The following is a 22,256-nucleotide window of genomic DNA, read 5'->3' on the forward strand; positions in this document are numbered from 1 at the left end:
AGTTACCAGGCGACCATGGGGACTAGGGGGCTTATCTTTTTTCTGGGGTTCGATTTTTTCCGGGGGGGGGGGGGGGGGGGGGGGGGGGGGCTGCCGCCCCCTAGCCCCCCCCCCCTGGCTACGTGCCTGAAAGGGGTGGGTATGTATCTCTTCGCACAATTCATTGAGAGATTCTCAACATCTGGTGGAATGGGTGGTGAAGCTGAAAGACTAGTAAAGAAGCTTGCTAGCAAGATGGAATACCACACAGGGCAAAGGTATTCAGATGCTGTTGGATACATAAGAAAGCGCCTTCGTTTCGAAATCCTAAGAACAACAGTGATTTCTCTACAGGGGGACAGAGGTGCGAGAAATAACTTTGTTGATATAAACAGTTTAGATTTGAATTTGGAGCCACAAAGCAAAAGTTGATATTCAAATTTTTCTCCCAGTTTTAATACTTTCAACACTACTATATAACAAATAATTTGAGGTATGACACCCGGAGATATGACACGATCAAGAGATGTCAAGAAAAGTCCAGTGAAGGTCGATATGACAGCGGATAATGGAGAAATTGAAGAAGAAGAAGATCGTAGCTGTGAATGTAGAAGATATATTGCGGAGGAGTTTTCTTTGGCATGTGCAACTTGCGACATGTACTGGCACTACTGCTGTGTTGGGCTTACTGGATTAACGCAGGAAGAAGGTAACCACTTGACTAACTGGCGCTGCCAAAATTGCTTTATCTCTCCCCACATCAAGGGCACAAGAAGCCAGTCCACAAATCCAGACAGTGAAGAAACCAAGACCCTACGGAATGTTATTAGAGAAGAACTTGGTGCCCTTACTCCGTGTATTAGAGGAATTGTCGAAGATTCTGTGAGTCATACCAATTCTTCTAATGATTCATCTGAAAAACCAAAAGAAATCACAAAAATTGTGAACCAGGCTTTCCAAACCTGGGCAGATGTTACTGCAAATAGTCAGAAGAAAGTTATTGAAGAAATGAGCCTACAGCAAGCTTCTCAAAGTGTTGTCAGTAAAGTTCAGTCAAAGATGCACACTGATGCATATGAGCGAAATTTAAGAAAGCTCAATCTGTGTGTTTTGAATGTACCAGAGAGCAAGAAAACTAACTCCAAGCTACGCCAGGAAGAGGACTCGAAGTTCTGCAAGGAGACACTAAAGATTGAAAAAAGTGACTTTATCAGTTGCCATCGTGCAGGTAAAGTGGATCCAGGTAAGCCAGACTCCTGTCGGCCATTGATCATCCAGACAGCTGACGAGGAGTCAGTTAACTATTATTCCAACCATGGCAAGGGCTGGAAAGAGTCATCATACTGGATAAATCTGGATCTCTGCAGAGCAGACCGAGAGATCCGTTTTTTAGCCAGAGAAGAGAGGAAGAAGAGGCGGGAAGAAGCAGAGAAGGAAAAGACAGAGAAGAAGGTGGAGAAGAAGTAAATAGCAGTAACAAAGAATGTAGTCAGCCCATGAATATATTTTATACTAATGCTAATGGACTATTTAATAAAATTGATGAACTAAAATGTATTCTATCAGTTTATAAATCCATTCATGTAATCTGCATTACAGAAACTCATTTTAATAGTGATATTTTAGATGCTGAAATTTTTATTGAAGGTTTTAGTATGTTTAGAAAAGACAGAGATTTTAAAATCGATAATTCCACTAGCAACATAAGTGGAGGTGGAGGTTCTATTATTTATATTAAAAACAGTTGTAATGCTTCATTAGTGAGCTCATTTTTAAAAGCACCAGACTCTTTAGCTATTAATGTCAATACCTCTGGTGGATTGATTAGTATTTGTTGTATTTATAGGTCTACTTCTTTGAATTTAAAACATAATAATATGTTATTATCTTGCATCAAGAACATATCTAGTGAAAAGAATGTTTTTGAAACCATTATCATAGGAGATTTTAACCTACCTAATGTATCTTGGGAAACTGGTAGTGTAAATAGTGGTATTTCTAGTAAGAATCAGGTTTTAATGATTCAACAAAAGTATATTGATTTATTTAATGACAGTGGTTTGACGTGGTACTTTACTAACGAAACAACCAGAAGACGGCTTGTGAAAGATACTCTCCAGGAGAGTCTTCTTGATCAGGTTTTGTATACAAATGATGCTCTTGTCAACGGTTGTAAGATCGTTTCTCCGCTTGGCAAAAGTGATCATGTTGGGATACTTGTTGAACTGGTTGTTTCGCCCAATACTAACAAAAGTCCCAAACAAAAGATTTTAAAGCCTATTTGGGGTAAGATTTCCTCAGAAGAGTTATTTAATTTTAGTAAGAATAATATTGAATGGGGTTATAGTTGTACAAATAATGTTCAAGATATGTGGGTTGAATTACATGGTAAATTGGAGTCTGTTGCTGCAGCTGTCCCAGCTGCTTCGGTTTATCTCGACAACAGACCTGTCAAGTTGCCATGGAGTACAACTTCACTTAAAAGAATGAGGAAGAACAAAGATAAAGCATGGGCTGAATTTGATATTAATCCTTCGGATATTAACTTTAGCTGTGCAAATAGCAAGCAGCATATTTTTGAGGTGGCAGAAATTAAAGCTAAAGTAAATTATGAAAAGAAGATTACATCTAATTTAAAACAGAATTGCAAATCTTTTTACTCGTATTTGCGTAATAAACGTCAAGTCAAATCAAGTGTTGTTTCTTTAGATAGAGGAGATGGTACACGCACAGATAGTTCATCTGAGTCTGCTGAGGTACTTGCTAGTGCCTTTAGTTCTGTGTTTGTGCGTGAACCACCTGGCCCTCTTCCCCAAAATGAGAGTTATAACAGAGAGGTTATTGATGATATGGAAATTAGCAGTTCTGATATCAAGAAGCAGCTTTTAAAGCTTAATGTTTTTAAGAGTTCTGGTCCGGATGGCGTTCATCCAAAGTTGTTGAAATCCTTAGCATACGATGAAAAGTTTGTTGAAGCTGTAACTGAATTATTTGTTAAGTGTTCAGAAACAGGAGTCCTGCCTGACATTTGGAAGACAGCATCTGTTGTAGCATTGTTCAAAAAGGGTGTTAAATCTGATCCCTTAAATTATAGACCTGTCTCTTTAACTTGTATTTTGTGCAAAGTGTATGAAAAGTTGGTGAGGGCACATTTATTAACATTTTTAGAAGAACGAATTTCAAAGCATCAGCATGGATTTGTGAAGGGTAAATCTTGTCTTTCTAATCTCTTAGAGACATTTGATAATATTCTTGATATTTTAGACGAAGGTGCTCCTGTCGATCTTTTGTATTTTGATTTTAGTAAAGCTTTTGACACAGTCCCCCACTTTAGACTTCTATCTAAATTGGAGGGGTTTGGGGTCAAGGGAAAAGTTTTAGATGTTATAAAAGACTTTCTGACAGACAGAACTATGAGGGTTTGTGTAGAAGGACAATGGTCTGAGGTGAAACACGTGTTATCTGGTGTTCCCCAGGGGTCAGTATTGGGTCCTTTGCTATTTATTCTTTATATAAACGATTTACCTGACAATGTTAAAAATAAGATTAAATTATTTGCAGATGATCTCAAGCTAGTTTGTAATGCAGCTAACCATAGAAGTGTATCTGATGATATTTTAGAACTCGAAATTTGGGAGAGTATTTGGCACTTAAACTTCAATCCTGCCAAGTGTAAAGTAGTCCATATTAATCTGAATAATAATCCTAATTCGAATTATATTGTAAATGGAGTAGAACTAGAAGTATCTGCACAGGAAAAAGATTTGGGGGTTATTACCCATAGCTCCTTGCTTTGGAATGAACAGATAAAAGCATGTATTTCTAAAGCAAATCGTATGATCTGCTGGATTGTAAGAAATTTAGTTATTAGAGAAAAGGTTGTAATGATAGCTATTTATAAAGCTTTGATAAGACCTCATCTTGAGTATTGTGTCCAATTGTGGAATCCAGTTGCGGCTCATGGAAGTTGGGGGACTGTTTTGGAGCTGGAGAGCGTCCAGAGGCGGTTTACCCGTCTTATTGATGAGGTGGGTACTCTTCCATACAGCTGCAGACTGGATATCCTCAATTTGACAACGCTGGCAGAGCGGCGAATACGTGGGGACCTTATCGAAGCTTTTAAAGTAACTAGTGGTTTGACTGAATATGGATCGGGTTTGTTCAGAATGAGCAGATCTGGTCTTAATCTAGTTTCAACTAATAGGTGTAATAAGAGTGTAACTAAAGTTAAGAATCTCCAGTCTTCTTTTCTTCCGGAGCGAGTCATTCCTTACTGGAACAAACTCCCTTCGGATGTCAAGAACTGCTCGACAGTTTTAAGCTTTAAAGTTAGATTGGAAGGATTTAAGAAAGAAATGATTTCTAAAAACAGTGTAAATGATTTTTATTTTTGGAATATTTCGAGTGAAGTTTTAGGGAAAATTGAAGGACCCAGTTATTTAAGCAATAAGGAGACACATAATGAATATCTTTGGTTTCATCCTTTTGTGGCAAAGAAGCGTTTTATAAATCTTTATTCCACTGGGAAGTATTAATGAATTATTTATAGATAATGTATTAGATTTTATTAATTAATAAAATTGAATTTGATAAATTATTAATGTTGATGGAAAAATATATTTATTTAAATTATTTTTTTATTTAGTGCAATGATATTTTGTAGATCACTTGTGATGATGTTATGTCATAATCTTTACTTACTTACTTACTTACTTACTTACCCAATATTTGAGAAAGATAATATATTGATTTTTTGAAGGGTTGTTTTTATATAGGGTCATTGTGACAATATGTGTATATTGTATGAATAATTTTACTGTATATAAAAAACTTTTAAAAAAACTAAATGTTTTGTTCTGCTAAAAGTCGACAACGTGTGACATAATTTCACCATACTTCATTTGAATTTGTTAACAATTCATTTGCATTGAGAGATGTGTTAGCAGAGCTCTTAGAAGCTGGGCCACCTGGGCTTTGTAGATCTTAAGTCTGGTCTTAAGAGTATGCGTTTACCTTGTTCCCAAGCTTTCTTGTAGGTTTGGAAAGCAAGATTTGCCAGAATACATCGTCTTTTTATGTCCTCGTTGCTGCACAATTTGGAACCAAGTGAGATAGATGATCTCCAGGGCTCTCTTCCTCGAAGTGGCTCTCCATTGTCATCAACTTCGTTCTTTTCAGCCAGATAGATATATGTGAACTCTGTTTTTGATTCGTTGACAAAAAGATTCCACTCCTCCAATATCTCCTTGCATATTGGTAACATGGACTCCAAATTCTTTTTATCCTCATCTGTGAAGTCTGTGTCATCTGCGTACTCCCACTCAAGAGGTAGCAGGTTTTCAGCAAACGGAGGGACCCACATCCAGAAACACGCCATCTTGCCAGGCAGCATGGGAGGAAATTTTTTTTGGGAGGAAAAAACGGGAGGAAAAAGAGGAAATTTTTGAGAAGTTACTCCTAAATTTCGAAATATTTGTTTGGGATAAGAACAAATTAATTGAGGAAATTTTTGAAGAAAATGTTTCGATTGTATAAAAATCAAAGAGGAACATCCTGTCAGTTTTGGAACACAGTGAAATATTCTGATTGGAGAATGCAATTGCTGTTGCGAAGTTACCAAATTTACGTGAGTAGTACTTGATTCTGTTCAATCCCCGTTTATTGCCGTCCTACAAATTTCTTTAATGCCAAATGTTGTCTAAAACACCCTATTTCGTAAAAAATTTCCAGGGGGGCTGTGCCCCCCCCTAGCCCCCGCCAAGGGGCTCCGCCCTGGACCCCGCCGCGCTGAGGGCTGTGCCCCCCAGCAGCCCCCCCAAAGAAGAATCCTGGTTTTTTCGAGTGGTTGTTAGATGACCCTGGCTGTTCATGTAAGCATCATGGACGTAGCTTATGTGCTGCTTGGTACTGGAACTGGGGCTATGAACTCACAGATCATAGCCAACTCAACATAGCATTGATGGCTGACTTTGGGGTACCTTTTATTGAGAGTCAGTTGAAATACTAACACCTGGGCCACCTGGTAACAGAAGTTCAAGATAAGATGATGAATTCCATATTTTATCAAAACTTTATAAGAAACCTTGATTTAGTAGAACCAAAGCAGTATTTATTTACTGTGGTTATTTATTTACTTGCAATTATTACAAAAATTGGTTAGGGTCCAAATTTAAGGATCCTAAAGTTCTTATTCCTTAGCCATTTTTTTCTGTTCACCATTTTTTGTAGCAAAAATGTCAAGTGAAAGGTTACAAATGTAGAATTTGCAGAAAAAGAGGTATTTTGGAGATAAGGGTGGGTTTAGATTTGGTTTCCGTTTGTCACACTTTGCCATGACAACAAGAAAGTCACGGGAGAAAGTATAGTCTGTAGTCAGTGCAAGCTTATGTTTATTCTGACATTCCCTGTCTTATAATAACTCTTGAAGTTTTACCATTTTTAATGTGGTTTAATTGCGATTACAATTGGCATCACCTAGTTTTAACCACAGATTGGTAATAAAAGTATTAACCTGAAACACTGAACAATCAAAATATTTGACGTTTGTGGCATTACTATTATATTAGTCATAAGTACAACTCGTACTATGAGTATAGTTCACTTTTTGCTTCCAATGTCTTAAAATACAGATAAAAGTTAAGTTTTATTGCAATTGAATTGAATAACAAGTGTTTCCTGTAGCCAAAGGTGCAAAATTCGCGGTGTGCACCTTTAAGCATAACATTATGAATTAAACTGATCAGCTGGGGAAAGGGAAAAGCTGTCGTAAATTTGGGTTGGCTGTGAATTGTGGTTTAATCTTTGAATTTCAAGCATTGTAACAGCATTTAGGCTATATAGAAGAACATCTTACTATCAATATTTATCAAGACAAAACCTAACAGGCTCTACATAGCAAGTGTGATTTGCAGTATACAATAAATAGCCACTGCTAGGTACCATTCACTAAGTTGAAAATTTGAGTGTCTTCTGGAGTCTGTCAATTGTGTTGTTTGGCACTCTTGTAGGTTGAATGTTTATACATTGGTCCAATTAATTAAAACACTGCCTAGGTCTCTAGAATGTGTCAGGTAAAGGAATCACATCCATCTACTACCAATTCAAAAGGTGTATTTGTGCTAGAGCAGACTGCCAATAGCATCACTCATGGGGTAGGTACAATAATATGTATTGAAATTAAAACCTCAATCACATATCATTAATGTGAACTAATAATTTTTGTTCTTCAGTACTTCCTAAAAAGTTCAATATATCATGTTCTGGAATTAGTTCCAATCTGTTAGTACGATTAATTTCAACTTTAACTGAGTACTTCCTTTTTCAGATGTTTATACCCACATCGATATATCTGCTGTATAAATTCTGTTCCCTGTCTAAGGTAAGTTTAGATTATTTTACAAAATGATATTTCATTTAAATTTGGATTAAGTATTTTCGAATACTTCATCGTACAGATTAATGTGACATGAAGCATTAAAATCCGGCTACAGTATAGAGTAGATCACGTGATCAAATTATTGACATTTCAATAGAAATCTACATGATCCCATGCCTAATTTGTCTTTCCTTGCTCCAACCAGACCCTAAGAGGGGCAACATTTAAGCGGGTTTGCAGGGTGTTTATTACGCTGTTGACTGTGTAGTGTGCATCAATACTGAACTAATTTCAGAGTGATGCAGATCTTTTCAATGCCTGGGTATACGGGATCGCACTAATTGTACTGTTTGGTGTGTCTACTTTATACCACTGTTCCTGCTTAACACAAAAAACGTAAGTTTCGTTTCCCTCGTGGTATCTTTTGGTCTGGCGTATATTTTCATTTCATTTCAATTCATTTTTCATGTTAGTGAATTTAAAATTTGAAATGTATATAAATTACCAATTTCTCTTCAGGAATTTGATAGAGTTTTTACGAATCAGCGATCATGCTACCATATTTCTCTTTATTGCTGGTAAGCAAGTTTATTTATTGATTTTGTGACTTCACTAAAGCAGCTTGTTTTCTATTAGTTGTAACATTGTTATATAATAGTATTATAATATAACTTACTATATAATACAAATGTGACTAACAAATGTTACGTAAGTGCTCACCAGTCACCACTGCCAAGTAGAGTGTCTATTTTAACACTACTACTGCGCTAGAGTACCTAATACATGTAGACTGTAGAGTGTAGACAATAGAGTGTCTACTAAATGTAGAATACTAATTATTACCTACTAAATACTGATATTTGTTAATTTCAGCGTCCTACACCCCCTGGGTTACAATAGCCGGATATGACATAGACGCCACACACTACGTCATACCCCTCTGGAGTCTCGCTGCGTTCGGAATTTTCTTCAGCTTCTACACAAGAGCTTTAACGTGAGTTCAAATCCAGAACTAAGAACTACCAGTTTCAGGACCAATTTTATCATCAGAAAGTTCAAAGTTGTAACGATTCAGGGCTACTCCACGTCGTGTAGGCATTTAATTGATTCACCATGATGTACCAGTGATACGGTAACAACTAATACGATACTATTGACCAATACTATAGACTATGATCCGGCCCACATATTTGTGCTGTTGTGTGTAATGATCTGTATAATAAGCTAATACAATACAGTAACACATTAAATTGTGTGTGGGTGTGTGTGTGTGTGTGTGTGTGTGTGTGTGTGTGTGTGTGTGTGCGTGCGTTTTTGTTTTACATTCCCACACATTGTTAAGTATAAACGCTTTAATCCATGTTGTTACAGTGTAATTCTAAATTGAGCTACAGCTATTTTAGTTCAAGATATATACACAGGTCACAGCGTTCATTGCAACCCGTATAATACAGTGAACAACACATAATATTACGTGTTGTGTTTATGAATGTCTTGCATAATTGGATCATACATCCTGTTTGACTGCCATGCTTACAGATTATAATTATCAACAGTTTAATAGTTCTGTGTTTTCACACGTAATTATCACTACACACATTATTAGATCAAGTCTGATAAAATGAAAAACTAACTAAAATGTGACACTAGTTTACAAGAAAAAGTATTTGAGAATCCCCTGTGGAATTTAAACAAATTCCACAATAAAAATTGAATAATATATAAAGTTTCAACTTGATCGAGAAAAATGTGTTTCCGGAAATGTTCATAATAAACATGATATGAGGTGATATGTAGTGCAGCCCCCCGGCCCCCCTAGGTGATATTATGTAGTGCAGCCCCCCGCCCCCCCCTCCTAGGTGATATGTAGTGCAGCCCCCCGGCCCCCCCTAGGTGATATGTAGTGCAGCCCCCCCGGCCCCCCCAGGTGATATGTAGTGCAGCCCCCCGGCCCCCCGCCCCCCCCCCCCCAGGTGATATGTATTGCAGCCCCCCCCGGCCCCCCGCCCCCCCCCCAGGTTATATGTAGTGCAGCCCCCCCCCCGGCCCCCCGCCCCCCCCCCCCTATGTGATATATCACCTCATATTTTATTACCGTGTGAGGTGACCTACACTTTCAACAACCAAAACTTCCACTCGACTCCTCGTGCTCCATTTTTACATATTTTTGATGAGATTAAGGAAAGTGTAAGGTTACATCTGGCCAATCCGCACAAAATTATTGAATTAAGTCATTTGTCACGTCTTGTCAGCACTCGGCAGGTTAAATAAGTATAAATACAACAATACATAACATGTTATTCAGTGCGGTATTGTACTCAATGTGCGAGTTTGCTGTGCATTTGTAAACAATAGCCGAATACTAATACGTAGATAATAGACGTATTAAATATAAGCAAGGAGTGGTTAAAGACACCCCATTTATTTGTAGTAAAATTAATTGAAAATTGAATATTATGATTATTTTAATCGATGACCGATTTAATGTGGCTTCAAACAGAGATCATATCACGTCACCCAATCGAGCAATCGGCCAATCAGTGACGATTATTTGTGATCCTTGGATTTCAGTAGATTAACTTTAAAATTATGTTCAGCAGAACCTTATCACAGAACTTGCTTGCAAAGCTTCTAAATTTAAAAGCTTTGTTGCCACACCCCAGCCCCACCCCAGCCCCTTTGTTTCAGAAGCTCAATCAATACCTATGTGAACCATGAATGAACATAAACAAACTGCACTGTAGATGTATTGTTTGTACTTACCCTAGTTAAAGATCAGAGGATACTCGAGGAATTAAGGGACAGCACTGCAGCAGTGTTACACAAATATGCGTTAGATAATAGAACAATGATATGGAAAATTTGAAATTCCTAAGATGCCAACTCACCAACTGTTGCAAAATTGAACACTAATACTTTAGGTTCTTAACCCTTAAACAGCGAAGAGCACTCCATGTGGATTGTGGAGTGCCCCTCCAATTTTTTGCCAATTATTTTGGTCTGCAGCCATTTCAAAGCCTAATATAGTTATGAAAAATATACATACAACCTCAGTAATCCTTCTTGTCACTAAAATTACCTATTTTTGTATTGTAAACTTTAAATACTATTAAAATCCGTATATTTTCAGGCACCACGGTTTTGAGTTATGCATGTATATTGCAGAGGGACTGTTGCCAGCGCTGTTTCTTATCTGGCAGGTTAGATCTCTTATCTCGCTTACATGCTTATTAAGTGCTTTCTTCAGAATACTGCAATTTACCTGTATGTGGTATTTGGGAAACAGTAGTAGTTTCTACCATAGCAATATTTCTAGAGCAGACATAACTGTCTCGCGTACTTTGGCCCAATCTCATCCAATTAGCAACTAAGCAATGAGTTGGGTGTCTCTATTGGACACTCAACACGGTAGTTACACTATATAATTTAAACTGTTCGTGCTTTCTAAGTCTCAGCTTCTATCCTAGTCGAGCTGTCAGCTAGTTGGTTGACAGAAATATCTTTGGTCATTCGTAGGAGCGTACGTCAGTGTCATCTTACAAACTAATCTAAAGTGATTACCCTCGAAATTAAAAATATCATCCTTAACTTGGCCAATCCTGAGCTGCTATATTTAACTCCAAATTTAAGTAGGGAAGTAATGAAGGGTATTTTCCTATCACCAACCCTATCCTAGGCCTAGACTACTGATCTAGTAAGTTAGGAACCCTATTTATAGATTATAGTACGTCAATGAGTTACCAAGGTAGTGACTGATAGTTAACGACTTAGCATTCGCCTATAATATCAGCTGATGTAACCTAAACAGGTACGCTGTCATCTGACTTCTGAGAGAATTTCGTGTTTTCAGTTATTAAAGTCAGCTGATATGCGGTAGTTAATATACTATGTTATCATTCAGTGACCTTGTTATAACAGCTACCACGAGAATGGTTACGCCACCATTAATTAGAAAAATTCAATTAGATGATGAAGCGGAGACATAAAAGTTGAGCATTTGCCAGAATTCGGATGGTTATCGAGTCATAATCGAGGAACAATTCAAAACTGCACGACTTGCAGCAGTGCCAATTCTAATCACATTCCTTTTTTTTATTAGATTCGGTAATCTTATTTCTACCTCATACACAGATTATTATAACGAAATGTGAGTTAAATGAACCGAGGGCCGTTGTCGTGCCATGTGGTAAACGGAATGCGCTAAATAATTTTTTGAAATTTCAGCATTTCAGCGCGCGCGTTCTCACCTAGCGACCCACGGCTGTTCAGAACGTCGATTTCTGCGATTCTAATTAGACAGGATTACCCTAGGATTTATCCTAGCGCGTCCGAGATCTCTCGGATTTTATCAATCCTAACGCCGATCCAGTCCCCCCAGGATACCTCCGATGAATTCCTATCGCCGAGCGGCGATAGGATGTGTAAGTTCCGAGAGGCGATAGGATTTGCTCTCGGACCCGATAGGAAATTAAAAACCTATCGGATCCGAGCGCTAATCCTAGCGGAGATAGGATTTAACAATTCCGAGTGCCGATAGGATTTGCTCTCGGACCCGATAGGATACTCAAATCCTATAGGATCCGAGAGCAAATCCGAGAGGCGATCAAATTTCAAATATCAGGACCGATATAATTGGAAGACGACGCATATCTAACTGTAGGTTGAAACTTCATGCTTTCTGTCAGTTAACTTCAGGATCATATCATCGCTTTATCTTAAGTTGATCCACGGTTGCCTGCAGGTTACAACAACATGGAGGTTGTTTAGTTTAAATTAAGTAGATAAATGATAACTTGAAGCTAACTTGTAGTTCTCTATAAGAGTTAACTCTAGGATACCTTGTAGTACTCTTCAAGTTAACTTCAGGATACCTTGTAGTACTCTTCAAGTTAACTACAGGATACCTTGTAGTACTCTTCAAGTTAACTTCAGGATACCTTATAGTACCCTTCAAGTTAACTTCAGAATACCTTGTAGTACTCTTCAAGTTAACTTCAGGTTACCTTGTAGTACTTTTTGAGTTAACTCCAGGATACCTTGTAGTACTCTTCAAGTCAACTTCAGGATAACTTGTAGTACTCTTCAAGTTAACTTCAGGATACCTTGTAGTACTCTTCAAGTTAAGTTCAGGATACCTTGTAGTACTCTTCAAGTTAACTTCAGGATATAACCTTGTAGTACTTTTTGAGTTAACTCCAGGATACTTTGTAGTACTCTTCAAGTTAACTTCAGGTTACCTTGTAGTACTCTTCAAGTTAACTCTAGGATACCTTGTAGTACTCTTCAAGTTAACTTCAGGTTAACTTGTAGTACTCTTCAAGTTAAGTTCAGGATACCTTGTAGTACTCTTCAAGTCACCTTCAGGATAACTTAAGTAGTACTCTTCAAGTTAAATCCAGGATATAACCTTGTACTTTTTGAGTTAAATCCAGGATACTTTGTAGTACTCTTCAAGTTAACTTCAGGTTACCTTGTAGTACTCTTCAAGTTAACTTCAGGATATAACCTTGTAGTACTTTTTGAGTTAAATCCAGGATACTTTGTAGTACTCTTCAAGTTAACTTCAGGATACCTTGTAGTACTCTTCAAGTTAAGTTCAGGATACCTAGTAGTACTCTTCAAGTTAACTTCAGGATATAACCTTGTAGTACTTTTTGAGTTAACTCTAGGATACCTTGTAGTACTCTTCAAGTTAAGTTCAGGATACCTTGTAGTACTCTTCAAGTTAACTTCAGGATACCTTGTAGTACTCTTCAAGTTAACTTCAGGTTACCTTGTAGTACTCTTCAAGTTAAGTTCAGGATACCTTGTAGTACTCTTCAAGTCACCTTCAGGTTACCTTGTAGTACTCTTCAAGTTAAGTTCAGGATACCTTGTAGTACTCTTCAAGTCAACTTCAGGATAACTTGTAGTACTCTTCAAGTTAAGTTCAGGATACCTTGTAGTACTCTTCAAGTCACCTTCAGGATACCTTGTAGTACCCTTCAAGTTAAGTTCAGGATACCTTGTAGTACCCTTCAAGTTAACTTCAGGATATAACCTTGTAGTACTTTTTGAGTTAACTCTAGGATACCTTGTAGTACTCTTCAAGTCAACTTCAGGATAACTTGTAGTACTCTTCAAGTTAACTTCAGGTTACCTTGTAGTACTCTTCAAGTTAAGTTCAGGATACCTTGTAGTACTCTTCAAGTCACCTTCAGGTTACCTTGTAGTACTCTTCAAGTTAAGTTCAGGATACCTTGTAGTACTCTTCAAGTTAACTTCAGGATACCTTGTAGTACTCTTCAAGTTAAGTTCAGGATACCTTGTAGTACTCTTCAAGTCACCTTCAGGTTACCTTGTAGTACTCTTCAAGTTAAGTTCAGGATACCTTGTAGTACTCTTCAAGTTAACTTCAGGATATAACCTTGTAGTACTTTTTGAGTTAAATCCAGGATACTTTGTAGTACTCTTCAAGTTAACTTCAGGATACCTTGTAGTACTCTTCAAGTTAACTTCAGGATACCTTATAGTACCCTTCAAGTTATCTTCAGGATACCTTGTAGTACTCTTCAAGTTAACTTCAGGATAACTTGTAGTAATTTTTGAGTTAACTCTAGGATACCTTGTAGTACCCTTCAAGTTAACTTCAGGATACCTTGTAGTACTCTTCAAGTTAACTTAAGAATATATTCTAATCAATTTTGAGCAGATAACAATGTTTCAGATAGATCTTAGAATGAAACTCCAAAGCCCTTTCAGACAAAACTTTGTAGCTATTCTAAGCCATGTTATTCTGACATTTGGAAACATTTCCTTGCGTTTGAACATAGACTATATTGCTAAGGATAAAATGCTATTCTTAATAACCACTGCAATTCTGAAAAAGCCATTCACAATTTCTTCTGTTCAGTAAAACAATTCTTCGGAAACATAACAAAAGGATACGGCACCGGGAATTCCCAGGCGGTCACCCATCCAAGTACTAACCCGGCCTGCAGTTGCTTAACTTCCCAGATCGAACGAGATGGGGTGTATTCAACCGAGTATGGCCGTATCCAATGATGATGAATTTTGCTTCTCTATATGTTCTCATTAATTTTACGGAAGAATGAAAACATACTAAAAGTTAATATTTTAAATTTTTTTTTTCATGTTTTCGATCTCGATGGAATTTTATTTGAGTTCGGAAACGCGCAACACGCATTTTATCTCCCGGAAATGGTAAATCCGAGAGCACACCTCTCGGAAACGTAAAATCCTAGAGCTAGGCTCTCGGATTTTTTTATCCTATCGCCTCTCAAAAATAAAATCCGAGCGCCTAGCGATCAGGAGCGATCGGACGACGATCTGAAATGCGATCGGATCGCCCTAGGACAGCGAACGTCGTCCAACCAGGAATGGCGTAATCCTATCGGATTAGAATCCACGCTAGAACAGCCGTGGACTACCGACTTTCTCGTGATTTGATTGGTCGACCAATCAAATCACGAGAAAGTCGGTAGTAACACTTCCCGCTGGAAGTTTGACTACCAACTTGAACCTAGAACCTCACGTGTAAAACGTGATAGATATTTATTGACCGAACACATTTATTAATGTTAGACACAATTGTAGATATCGGATAATATGAGTTAGGATATTGTTATTTCTTGTGATATTGCATATTTGAACTGGAATTTTGAAGCTTTACAGTGTTTAAAGTTTACACTATAAATTGTGTGCGTGTATTTTTAAACATACACATTTCTTGAAACTCAAAACTGCCACTGAATAAACACTTGCTGCCAGGGTGACCAACAGAGTGGCCTATATCATGCTTCGCATCTAGCATATTCTGCCAAATATTATTTGTTGATGGTTGAGAGAATCTGTGATAGTATGAAGTGACCAGATATTTGTTCCGTCATCCGTGGGTTTATGATATATATTGAATTAGTAACGAATATTTGTCACTTTTCCCTTATCAGAGGGTCTATCATTTTGAAGTACAATTGAGATTGGCTTTAATCTCCTCTGAGTAACACAAGTTATTGGCAATAACTTGTGTTACTCAGAGGAGATAAAAGCCAATCTCAATTTTACTTTTCACCACAGTTTTCTTAGTGATAAACACATTTCCACGAATACTGGACTATGTTGTTCATTATTTAAACTTTCTTGATATGCATAGAGCCAACCTGACTGTCACCTTAATAGCTTTTATCATTGAATAAAATGTCTTATGAAAGTACGTGATGAATTTCTGCTTGAGAATAAAGAAGATGGGATAGAAATGTGTAAACTTTTTATTTATTTCATCTCCGAATAAAAGTTATGTGGCATGATAAATTCATCTGATTTTAGGCTGGTTGCATGATTGAGAGCCCCATCGTTGAAACTTGTTCAAATTGCATTCAAACAAACTAAAGAAGTCGCTTTGAGCTCTCACTTGATGCTACTATAATAAGCGAGTGAGAGATCTCGCAGCTATTCTGTTACTGCAGAATTAGTCCGTCGTCTTGGAGTTTACCGGGTTATAGTGTTTCACTGATTCGTCGACAGAATGTTAAGTCGGCCGGGATATGGTACATTTTGCTGCACTGTTAAATCGGAAAATTTAGTAAAAAAGATATCTTTGTTAGCATAGGTTGAAAGGGAGCTGGGCAATGGGCACTGGGAACTGGGCACTGGGCACTACGCACTGGGAACTGGGCACTGGGAACTGGGAACTGGGAACTGGGCACTGGGAACTGGGAACTGGGAACTGGGCACTGGGAACTGGGCACTGGGAACTGGGCACTGGGAACTGGAAACTGGGAACTGGGCACTGGGCACTGGGCACTGGGAACTGGGAACTGGGCACTGGGAACTGGGAACTGGGAACTGGGAACTGGGAACTGGGAACTGGGAACTGGGCACTGGGAACTGGGAACTGGGCAGAAAGGGTGGAGTTCTTGAACCTCACAAGGGCTTGCTAAACTCGATTTTAATCAACTTACAGTCCATTATGTGTCCATAGACCTCTACTTCCGCAAAATTGAGATAGACCTCTAGATAAGCGTCTTCACGTCCTCTTATTGTAATTTCCGATCCCGCCACATTCAGATCAGGATAAGAGTAAGGATTTTTGTCAAGCTCGTATTCTATGTTCAGTGAACATGGACGACAATCAGTGTACAAGGAACGGAACATCGAATTTAAAAGAATGTATCTTATACAACCATTTTACGTATTTATGTTCGAATAAATGTGTATTGTGTACTATACATAATACAAGATTATACATAAACTTGGAGATTGATTTGAAAGCACTTACATTTGCATTCATTTGGAACTGCATCTGCTAAAATACTCCTTTGAAGTTGAAGCAAAATAGTTGCTATAAACATAGCTATAGCTTCCTTTGCTGAAGGGAACTAAATAAATAAATCATTAATAACTAACATTACGAGAAAGGATTTATTTTCAAAGTGAAATAATTTTGAATCGTTTGAAAGTATGAATTTTAAGACTAAATTTACTAGTTCTATTCCTAGATAATGATGGTGATATATTCATACTTTGAAATTAACAACTGTAGTTTAAAATTATATTTCATAAGGCTGTATTAATGTATTATGCACGATTGCCATGACGTCATCTTAGCAACCCAACCATGACATCATCTTAGCAACCCGACCACATATAATAGTATTATTGTGCAACCTATCTGGACTAGGGATGTCACCTGAAAAACAAATTTTAGTTCTCGAGCCTTGCCATTAAAGTACTGGACATCTTAGCGGAGGACTACTCGGTAGAGGACAGTGCAACAGAATCACATGAAACAACTCTATAAACTCAGCACCCGAGCAACTGAACACAAAGGCAAAGATCGCTATTCTGTTAGCTTTAATGCAGAGGTACGAGGTTGCTCAATGCTCATTTCCTGAGTTCGTAGGGTAATGTCCGTAGGGTATTGTTCTGTGTTCTTAACGGTACCAAATTTCCTTCTAGCATTAGTGGCTTGCCGGCTAAGATTGTTATAATACGTTAGGAAGTAAGAGTACGAGTTTTACTCACATCACAACGTCCTATTTCTTGTAAGTACAGCTTATCATTCTCGCTACAAGTTATTGGCGGGTCTCTTTTTAAAGGGTGATCTGACCACTGACCAGTTACCAAATGGTGCCTAGTTTGTCCAGGACTAAAATAGATTTAAGACGTCTTTAGGCTCATGGTTTCACAGCCCGCATGAAATAACGAAAATGATTCTTTCACGTCTAATTTGATGCACTCAAAATTTATTAAATTTATAAGGCAGAAATACTTGAATTATTTGTCTGGCAACTGTACTTGTTATACCTCTACTTCAAATTTTTTTAAACCAGAAACAATCGAAGTCTTCATTCTTGAATTATTCGCAATTTTTTTATTATCATGTGAGCCAAATTGAGTTTATCTCTAAGGATAAAACAAAATCACAACTTAAATAGAATAAATGAAGGAGGTTAAATACTAAATAGTTGATTAGATAAATTATCAGCAGACGTCGCATTGGTTTTTATCTATTTAAATCATAGTTCATAGTTGGGGGAATTGTTAAATATATACGCCGCGCACTGAGGAATTTAACACAATTCTGCCTCACGCAAATTATGCAGGAGCAACCCTTCTTTCTTGTCGTCATGGCAAAGTGTGACACGCTGATGGAAGGACGGACAACATATTATCCAGAGTCCAGACCAAACCACCCCGATCTCCAAAATCCCTCTTTTTCTGCACCAACAACGGATACTCTGTTTTGTGATGAATAAGTTATATGGCAACAAAAGCCACCACAATTTTACGCACTAAATTTCATAATGCATCGATTGAATTACCACAAAACTCCTGAAACTTTAAGATATCTATGTTGGCATAGGTTGGAAGGGAAGGGAAGGGGGGGGTTCTTGAAATTTTGTACTCTGTCTTAATGGGGCAGAATAAAGTAAATTTATTGAAGGGGCACGTAATTTATTGCTTACTAAACTTGACTTTAATCAACTTACAGTTCACTATTATGTGTCCATAGACCTCTACTTCCGCAATATTAAGCTCATGTTCTGGATGATTTTGTTCACGTACACGTCCTCTTATCGTAATTTCCAATCCTGCCACATTCAGACCAGGATAAGAGTAAAGATTTTTGTTACGCTCGTATTCTATCGTGATGACCAAAACGTCTCCGACATAAACTCTGACTCCGTCTAATCTAACGGAGCAGCAGTCTTGCCGATTGTAGATGTCGATTGTGTTGATAAAGGAGTATTTTTGAAGTTTCACTTTCCACCACGCATCTGGACCCTTCGAGGCTGTATGAACAATCTCATTGCTGAGGAGTAAGGAGTGACGGTATATTAATTGTCAATTTGTCCATACAGACACAAATGACATTCCTAAATACTCTTTAAAATTAAAATTTCATTTGCTTATTAAAGTTTTGTAAACCCTCACCTGTTGCTTCTAAGATGCGTCCCACTCCCATTCCTGTTTCCATCTATTGCTAAACTCGCGGGGGAATAGGTAGAAACGTAATCTATTTGAGAAGCTATCCCATCTCGTGCAATGTTTTTACAAGGTCTCCCTGAAAATGGACGAAAATCCGTTTAAACTCTGCAGTACAAAAAAGCAGCGCGTCGTTGCAAAGTTAAGCAAAAAATATTAATTTTGTGACGTGTCCATATTTGAATAGATGTGTAGTAGAATCATATATTGATTTGAAAGAACTTACAGGTGCATTTATTCGGAATCGCTTCTGCTATTAGACTTCGTTGCAATTGAAGCAGAACAATCGCTATTAACATATTTTCTTCTGCTGAAGTGCGTTAAGATTTATTTTCGTGCGTATAAGTATGTTTTACTTAAAATATATGGAACTATGGTTAAGTAAATAAACAAAACACCAAGAGGGCGATAAATTCGATTTCGAGAAAATTTCCACGAAGATCCCCCGCTCGGCTCTTAAGCAGTTATTACCCTTATTCTTAACAGTTAACAATAACGAGTCGAAGTTAATATAGCCGATTATAATGTAATTAAAAAATCACAACACTGCTCCAATCATCTTTGCACGTGCACTCACTAAACGTGCGCGTTACTAATGCTTTAATCACAATGAAATAATCACAACACTGCTGCAATCATCTTTGCACGTGCACTCACTAAACGTGCGCGTTACTAATGCTTTAATCACAATGAAATAATCACAACACTGCTGCAATCATCTTTGCACGTGCACTCACTAAACGTGCGCGTTACTAATACTTTAATCACAACAAAGCAGATCATCATACTGCTCCAATCATCTATGAAATAAGATACAAGTTTGGGAAAAAGTTACAGGTACAAGTTACAGAATGCAAGTCACATTCACATTTCACATCCTTCAATTAACTTTTTAAACTTATATCCCACAGAATAACACTTCACTGAATTGATTTCTTTATCTAGTTAGGAGCTGAAGTTAGGGACCCGGACAGAGTGTTCACAAAACCTCGCACGTTTTCTCCCTCTTCCCTGGCCCCCCTTTCTTGACTCACTCATCTGGATTAGATACTTAGCATGCTAATTCTAGCGAAGCTTCCAGTCTCCAAAACCTTATGGCTTGAATAAAAACTATAGAGCAATGAGCAAGCAGTTAGAGTAATCTTATGGCTTGAATTTACCTGGGGACCTCAGGCTATTATATTTATGTTCATAATCATAATCGAATAGAGATTTGGCGGAATGACAGGCTGAGCGCGGCCCAGTGAGGCTTGAATAAAAACTATAGAGTAATGAGCAAGCAGTTAGATTGGAGCAAAGCATTTATGAGGATGCGCCATACTCTCATGCGACTGTGTGATGGTCTAGCCAGGAACATTTATGACCAGCAATACTACAAATGGTTGATGCCCCTCCCCTCGCTCACTCCCAATGAATAAACAAACACGAGCACCCAGAAATGAAGGAATGGAGCTCGCTCTCAAATGTGATGGTAATATATATATAGTCACTCTTATGAACTGACTCCGGCCCGGTCCTGTGACCCCCAACTGTTTTCATTGTTCTCCAAAAGTGTTAACAATGGAGCATGAGATACTCTAGAAAGTCCTAGTGCTGTAAATCAGTTAATTGAGACTCGATAAGTTGAGAGTTATTAAAGCTTCTATCGTCAGTCTTTCTAATTCTTCTCCAAATTCTTCTCTTTTAGGAATAAATTTAGCATTGAGAAAAGTTTTAAATTTTGTATATTTTAGATTTTGTTATCTCCCTGGAATACACTGATTAACACAGATAACTATTTCAGGTTGGCTTCCGCCCAGAGTTATACGATGTAGCGGTCGGTGGCTTCTTCTTCCTCAGTGGCATCATCTTCTTTAGACTGGATGGTACCCTGCCCTTTGCTCATGCCATCTGGCACATCTTCGTATTTTTGGGGACCTACTACCACAGTACCGCTCTGGTAGAGTTGCTCATCAGAAATAGTAAAGAATTCCTCCATCCTCACGGAGTTTAACTCTTGTTAAGCTGTAGGTTGAATTTGTAGAAATCGCAATTTGATGTGGAGACTTTAGTTTGATTAGTATGGACTTATTATTATATAATTGAATAATAATGTATTAATTTACTAAGTTAGTGAAAAAATTAAGGTTTACAATTACATTGCTTTAGGCTATGTTTTTTCCAGTCCAAAAACTTTAGGGGAGCTTACAAGTTACCTGGTTAAGCAACTGAAAGCGAAACTGAAAGTGAAACAATATATAATATTGAGATGGAACTGGTGATGTTATATTTCTTTTATATTTGAACTGCCTTTTTATTTAAGTTTGGTGCTAGACCACAACACACCCGAATACTCAATAGTTATTATTATCACAATTCTGGCCGGAAAGGAAAACCTGTATGGATAAAATTTTTGAAAGTTGTCAGATGGATTAAGTTAGTCCTGTGATGTATCGGACAATAATTTTTGTATGTATTGCGTTTTACCCGGGTTGTGGTTGCTGCAATCTTTATATAATTTATAATAAGAGAGTTAAAATTATTTTCATGATTGTAAATTTTCCCTCGACCGTTGATCTGTTTGTTGTATAGTAGTTGTTGAAAGCTGAAGCTTTGAATAGCTCGATAAATGTGTTTTATGTGTAACACAATGATAAAATAGTTTTATATATGGGTTCTTAAATTTCAAGAAAATATCAAGATGTACCATGGATAACTTCCCAACTTTTAAATGCCCTTAATATGTTAATAAAATGTGGTTGATATTTGCTGAGCATCCGATTGTTGCGATGACAAATGTTCCATGGCCATGCCATGTGTAGAATTTAGTTTTTCTTAAATCTGTTGAAAGATCTGTATTAGCTGCTTCTTCTTTTGCTATCTATCTTTAATTTTACTGTTTCATTTTCCTCCCAAAATCTCATAAAGTCAATATGGAGAACTGGATCTGATTTTGGCTCATGGTACCCCGGAAATTTGTACTTATCCTGGAAATTTAGAAGCAAGGTGATCGTTATGAATATTGAAGATTCGAGGGACTTTTGGTGATGAAAAATGATCATCACCCCTCATCAGGCCTCAATTTTTATTCCTATTGCAGAATAAAGCTAACCTTCACTGTTTGTCAAATTGATAAACAAGGATTATTATATCAGCAAAATCATCGATTGAGGCTTTTACCCCTACAAGATTAAAAGTGGAACATCCTGTCGCACGGTGGAGAAATAGATTTAAACCCAAACTAGCACCTTTTTTTTGGCCCAATCATTTTTACATATCTATTGATTTGACAAATTAAAACTACTGGGATAATGTTTTAAAACAAAATTACTTTCCAATTCTTAACATAACCCATCATACAATTGCGGTGGAAAATGAAAGAAAAAAGCCAACTGAAAATATTAAATACATTCATTCAGAAATGAAATCTTATATT

General features: G+C 37.4%; 2 protein-coding genes and 1 non-coding gene across 3 annotated transcripts in view; 1 reads left to right on the top strand and 2 right to left on the bottom strand.

Moving 5' to 3' along the window:
- The window catches only part of LOC134812848 (protein FAM8A1-like), a 67,963-nt gene that overhangs the window by 36,546 nt on the left and 9,161 nt on the right, over positions 1 to 22,256 (bottom strand). The window lies entirely within an intron of this gene.
- LOC134812225 (monocyte to macrophage differentiation factor 2-like) lies at positions 442 to 21,711 on the top strand. Its single transcript, XM_063819491.1, has 8 exons — positions 442 to 472; positions 7,032 to 7,130; positions 7,304 to 7,357; positions 7,650 to 7,750; positions 7,874 to 7,932; positions 8,228 to 8,348; positions 10,485 to 10,554; positions 20,625 to 21,711. Exons 2-8 carry the CDS (start codon positions 7,041 to 7,043, stop codon positions 20,832 to 20,834), a joined length of 705 nt encoding a protein of 234 aa, XP_063675561.1. The 5' UTR covers positions 442 to 472; positions 7,032 to 7,040; the 3' UTR covers positions 20,835 to 21,711.
- Positions 14,275 to 14,393, bottom strand: LOC134813661 (5S ribosomal RNA). Its single transcript, XR_010160056.1, has one exon. It is a non-coding gene; the product is annotated as a 5S ribosomal RNA (ribosomal RNA).

The sequence above is a fragment of the Bolinopsis microptera genome, chromosome 3, assembly GCF_026151205.1.
Source record: "Bolinopsis microptera isolate Bmic1 chromosome 3, MBARI_Bmic_1.0, whole genome shotgun sequence".
Taxonomy (NCBI): Eukaryota; Metazoa; Ctenophora; class Tentaculata; order Lobata; family Bolinopsidae; genus Bolinopsis; species Bolinopsis microptera.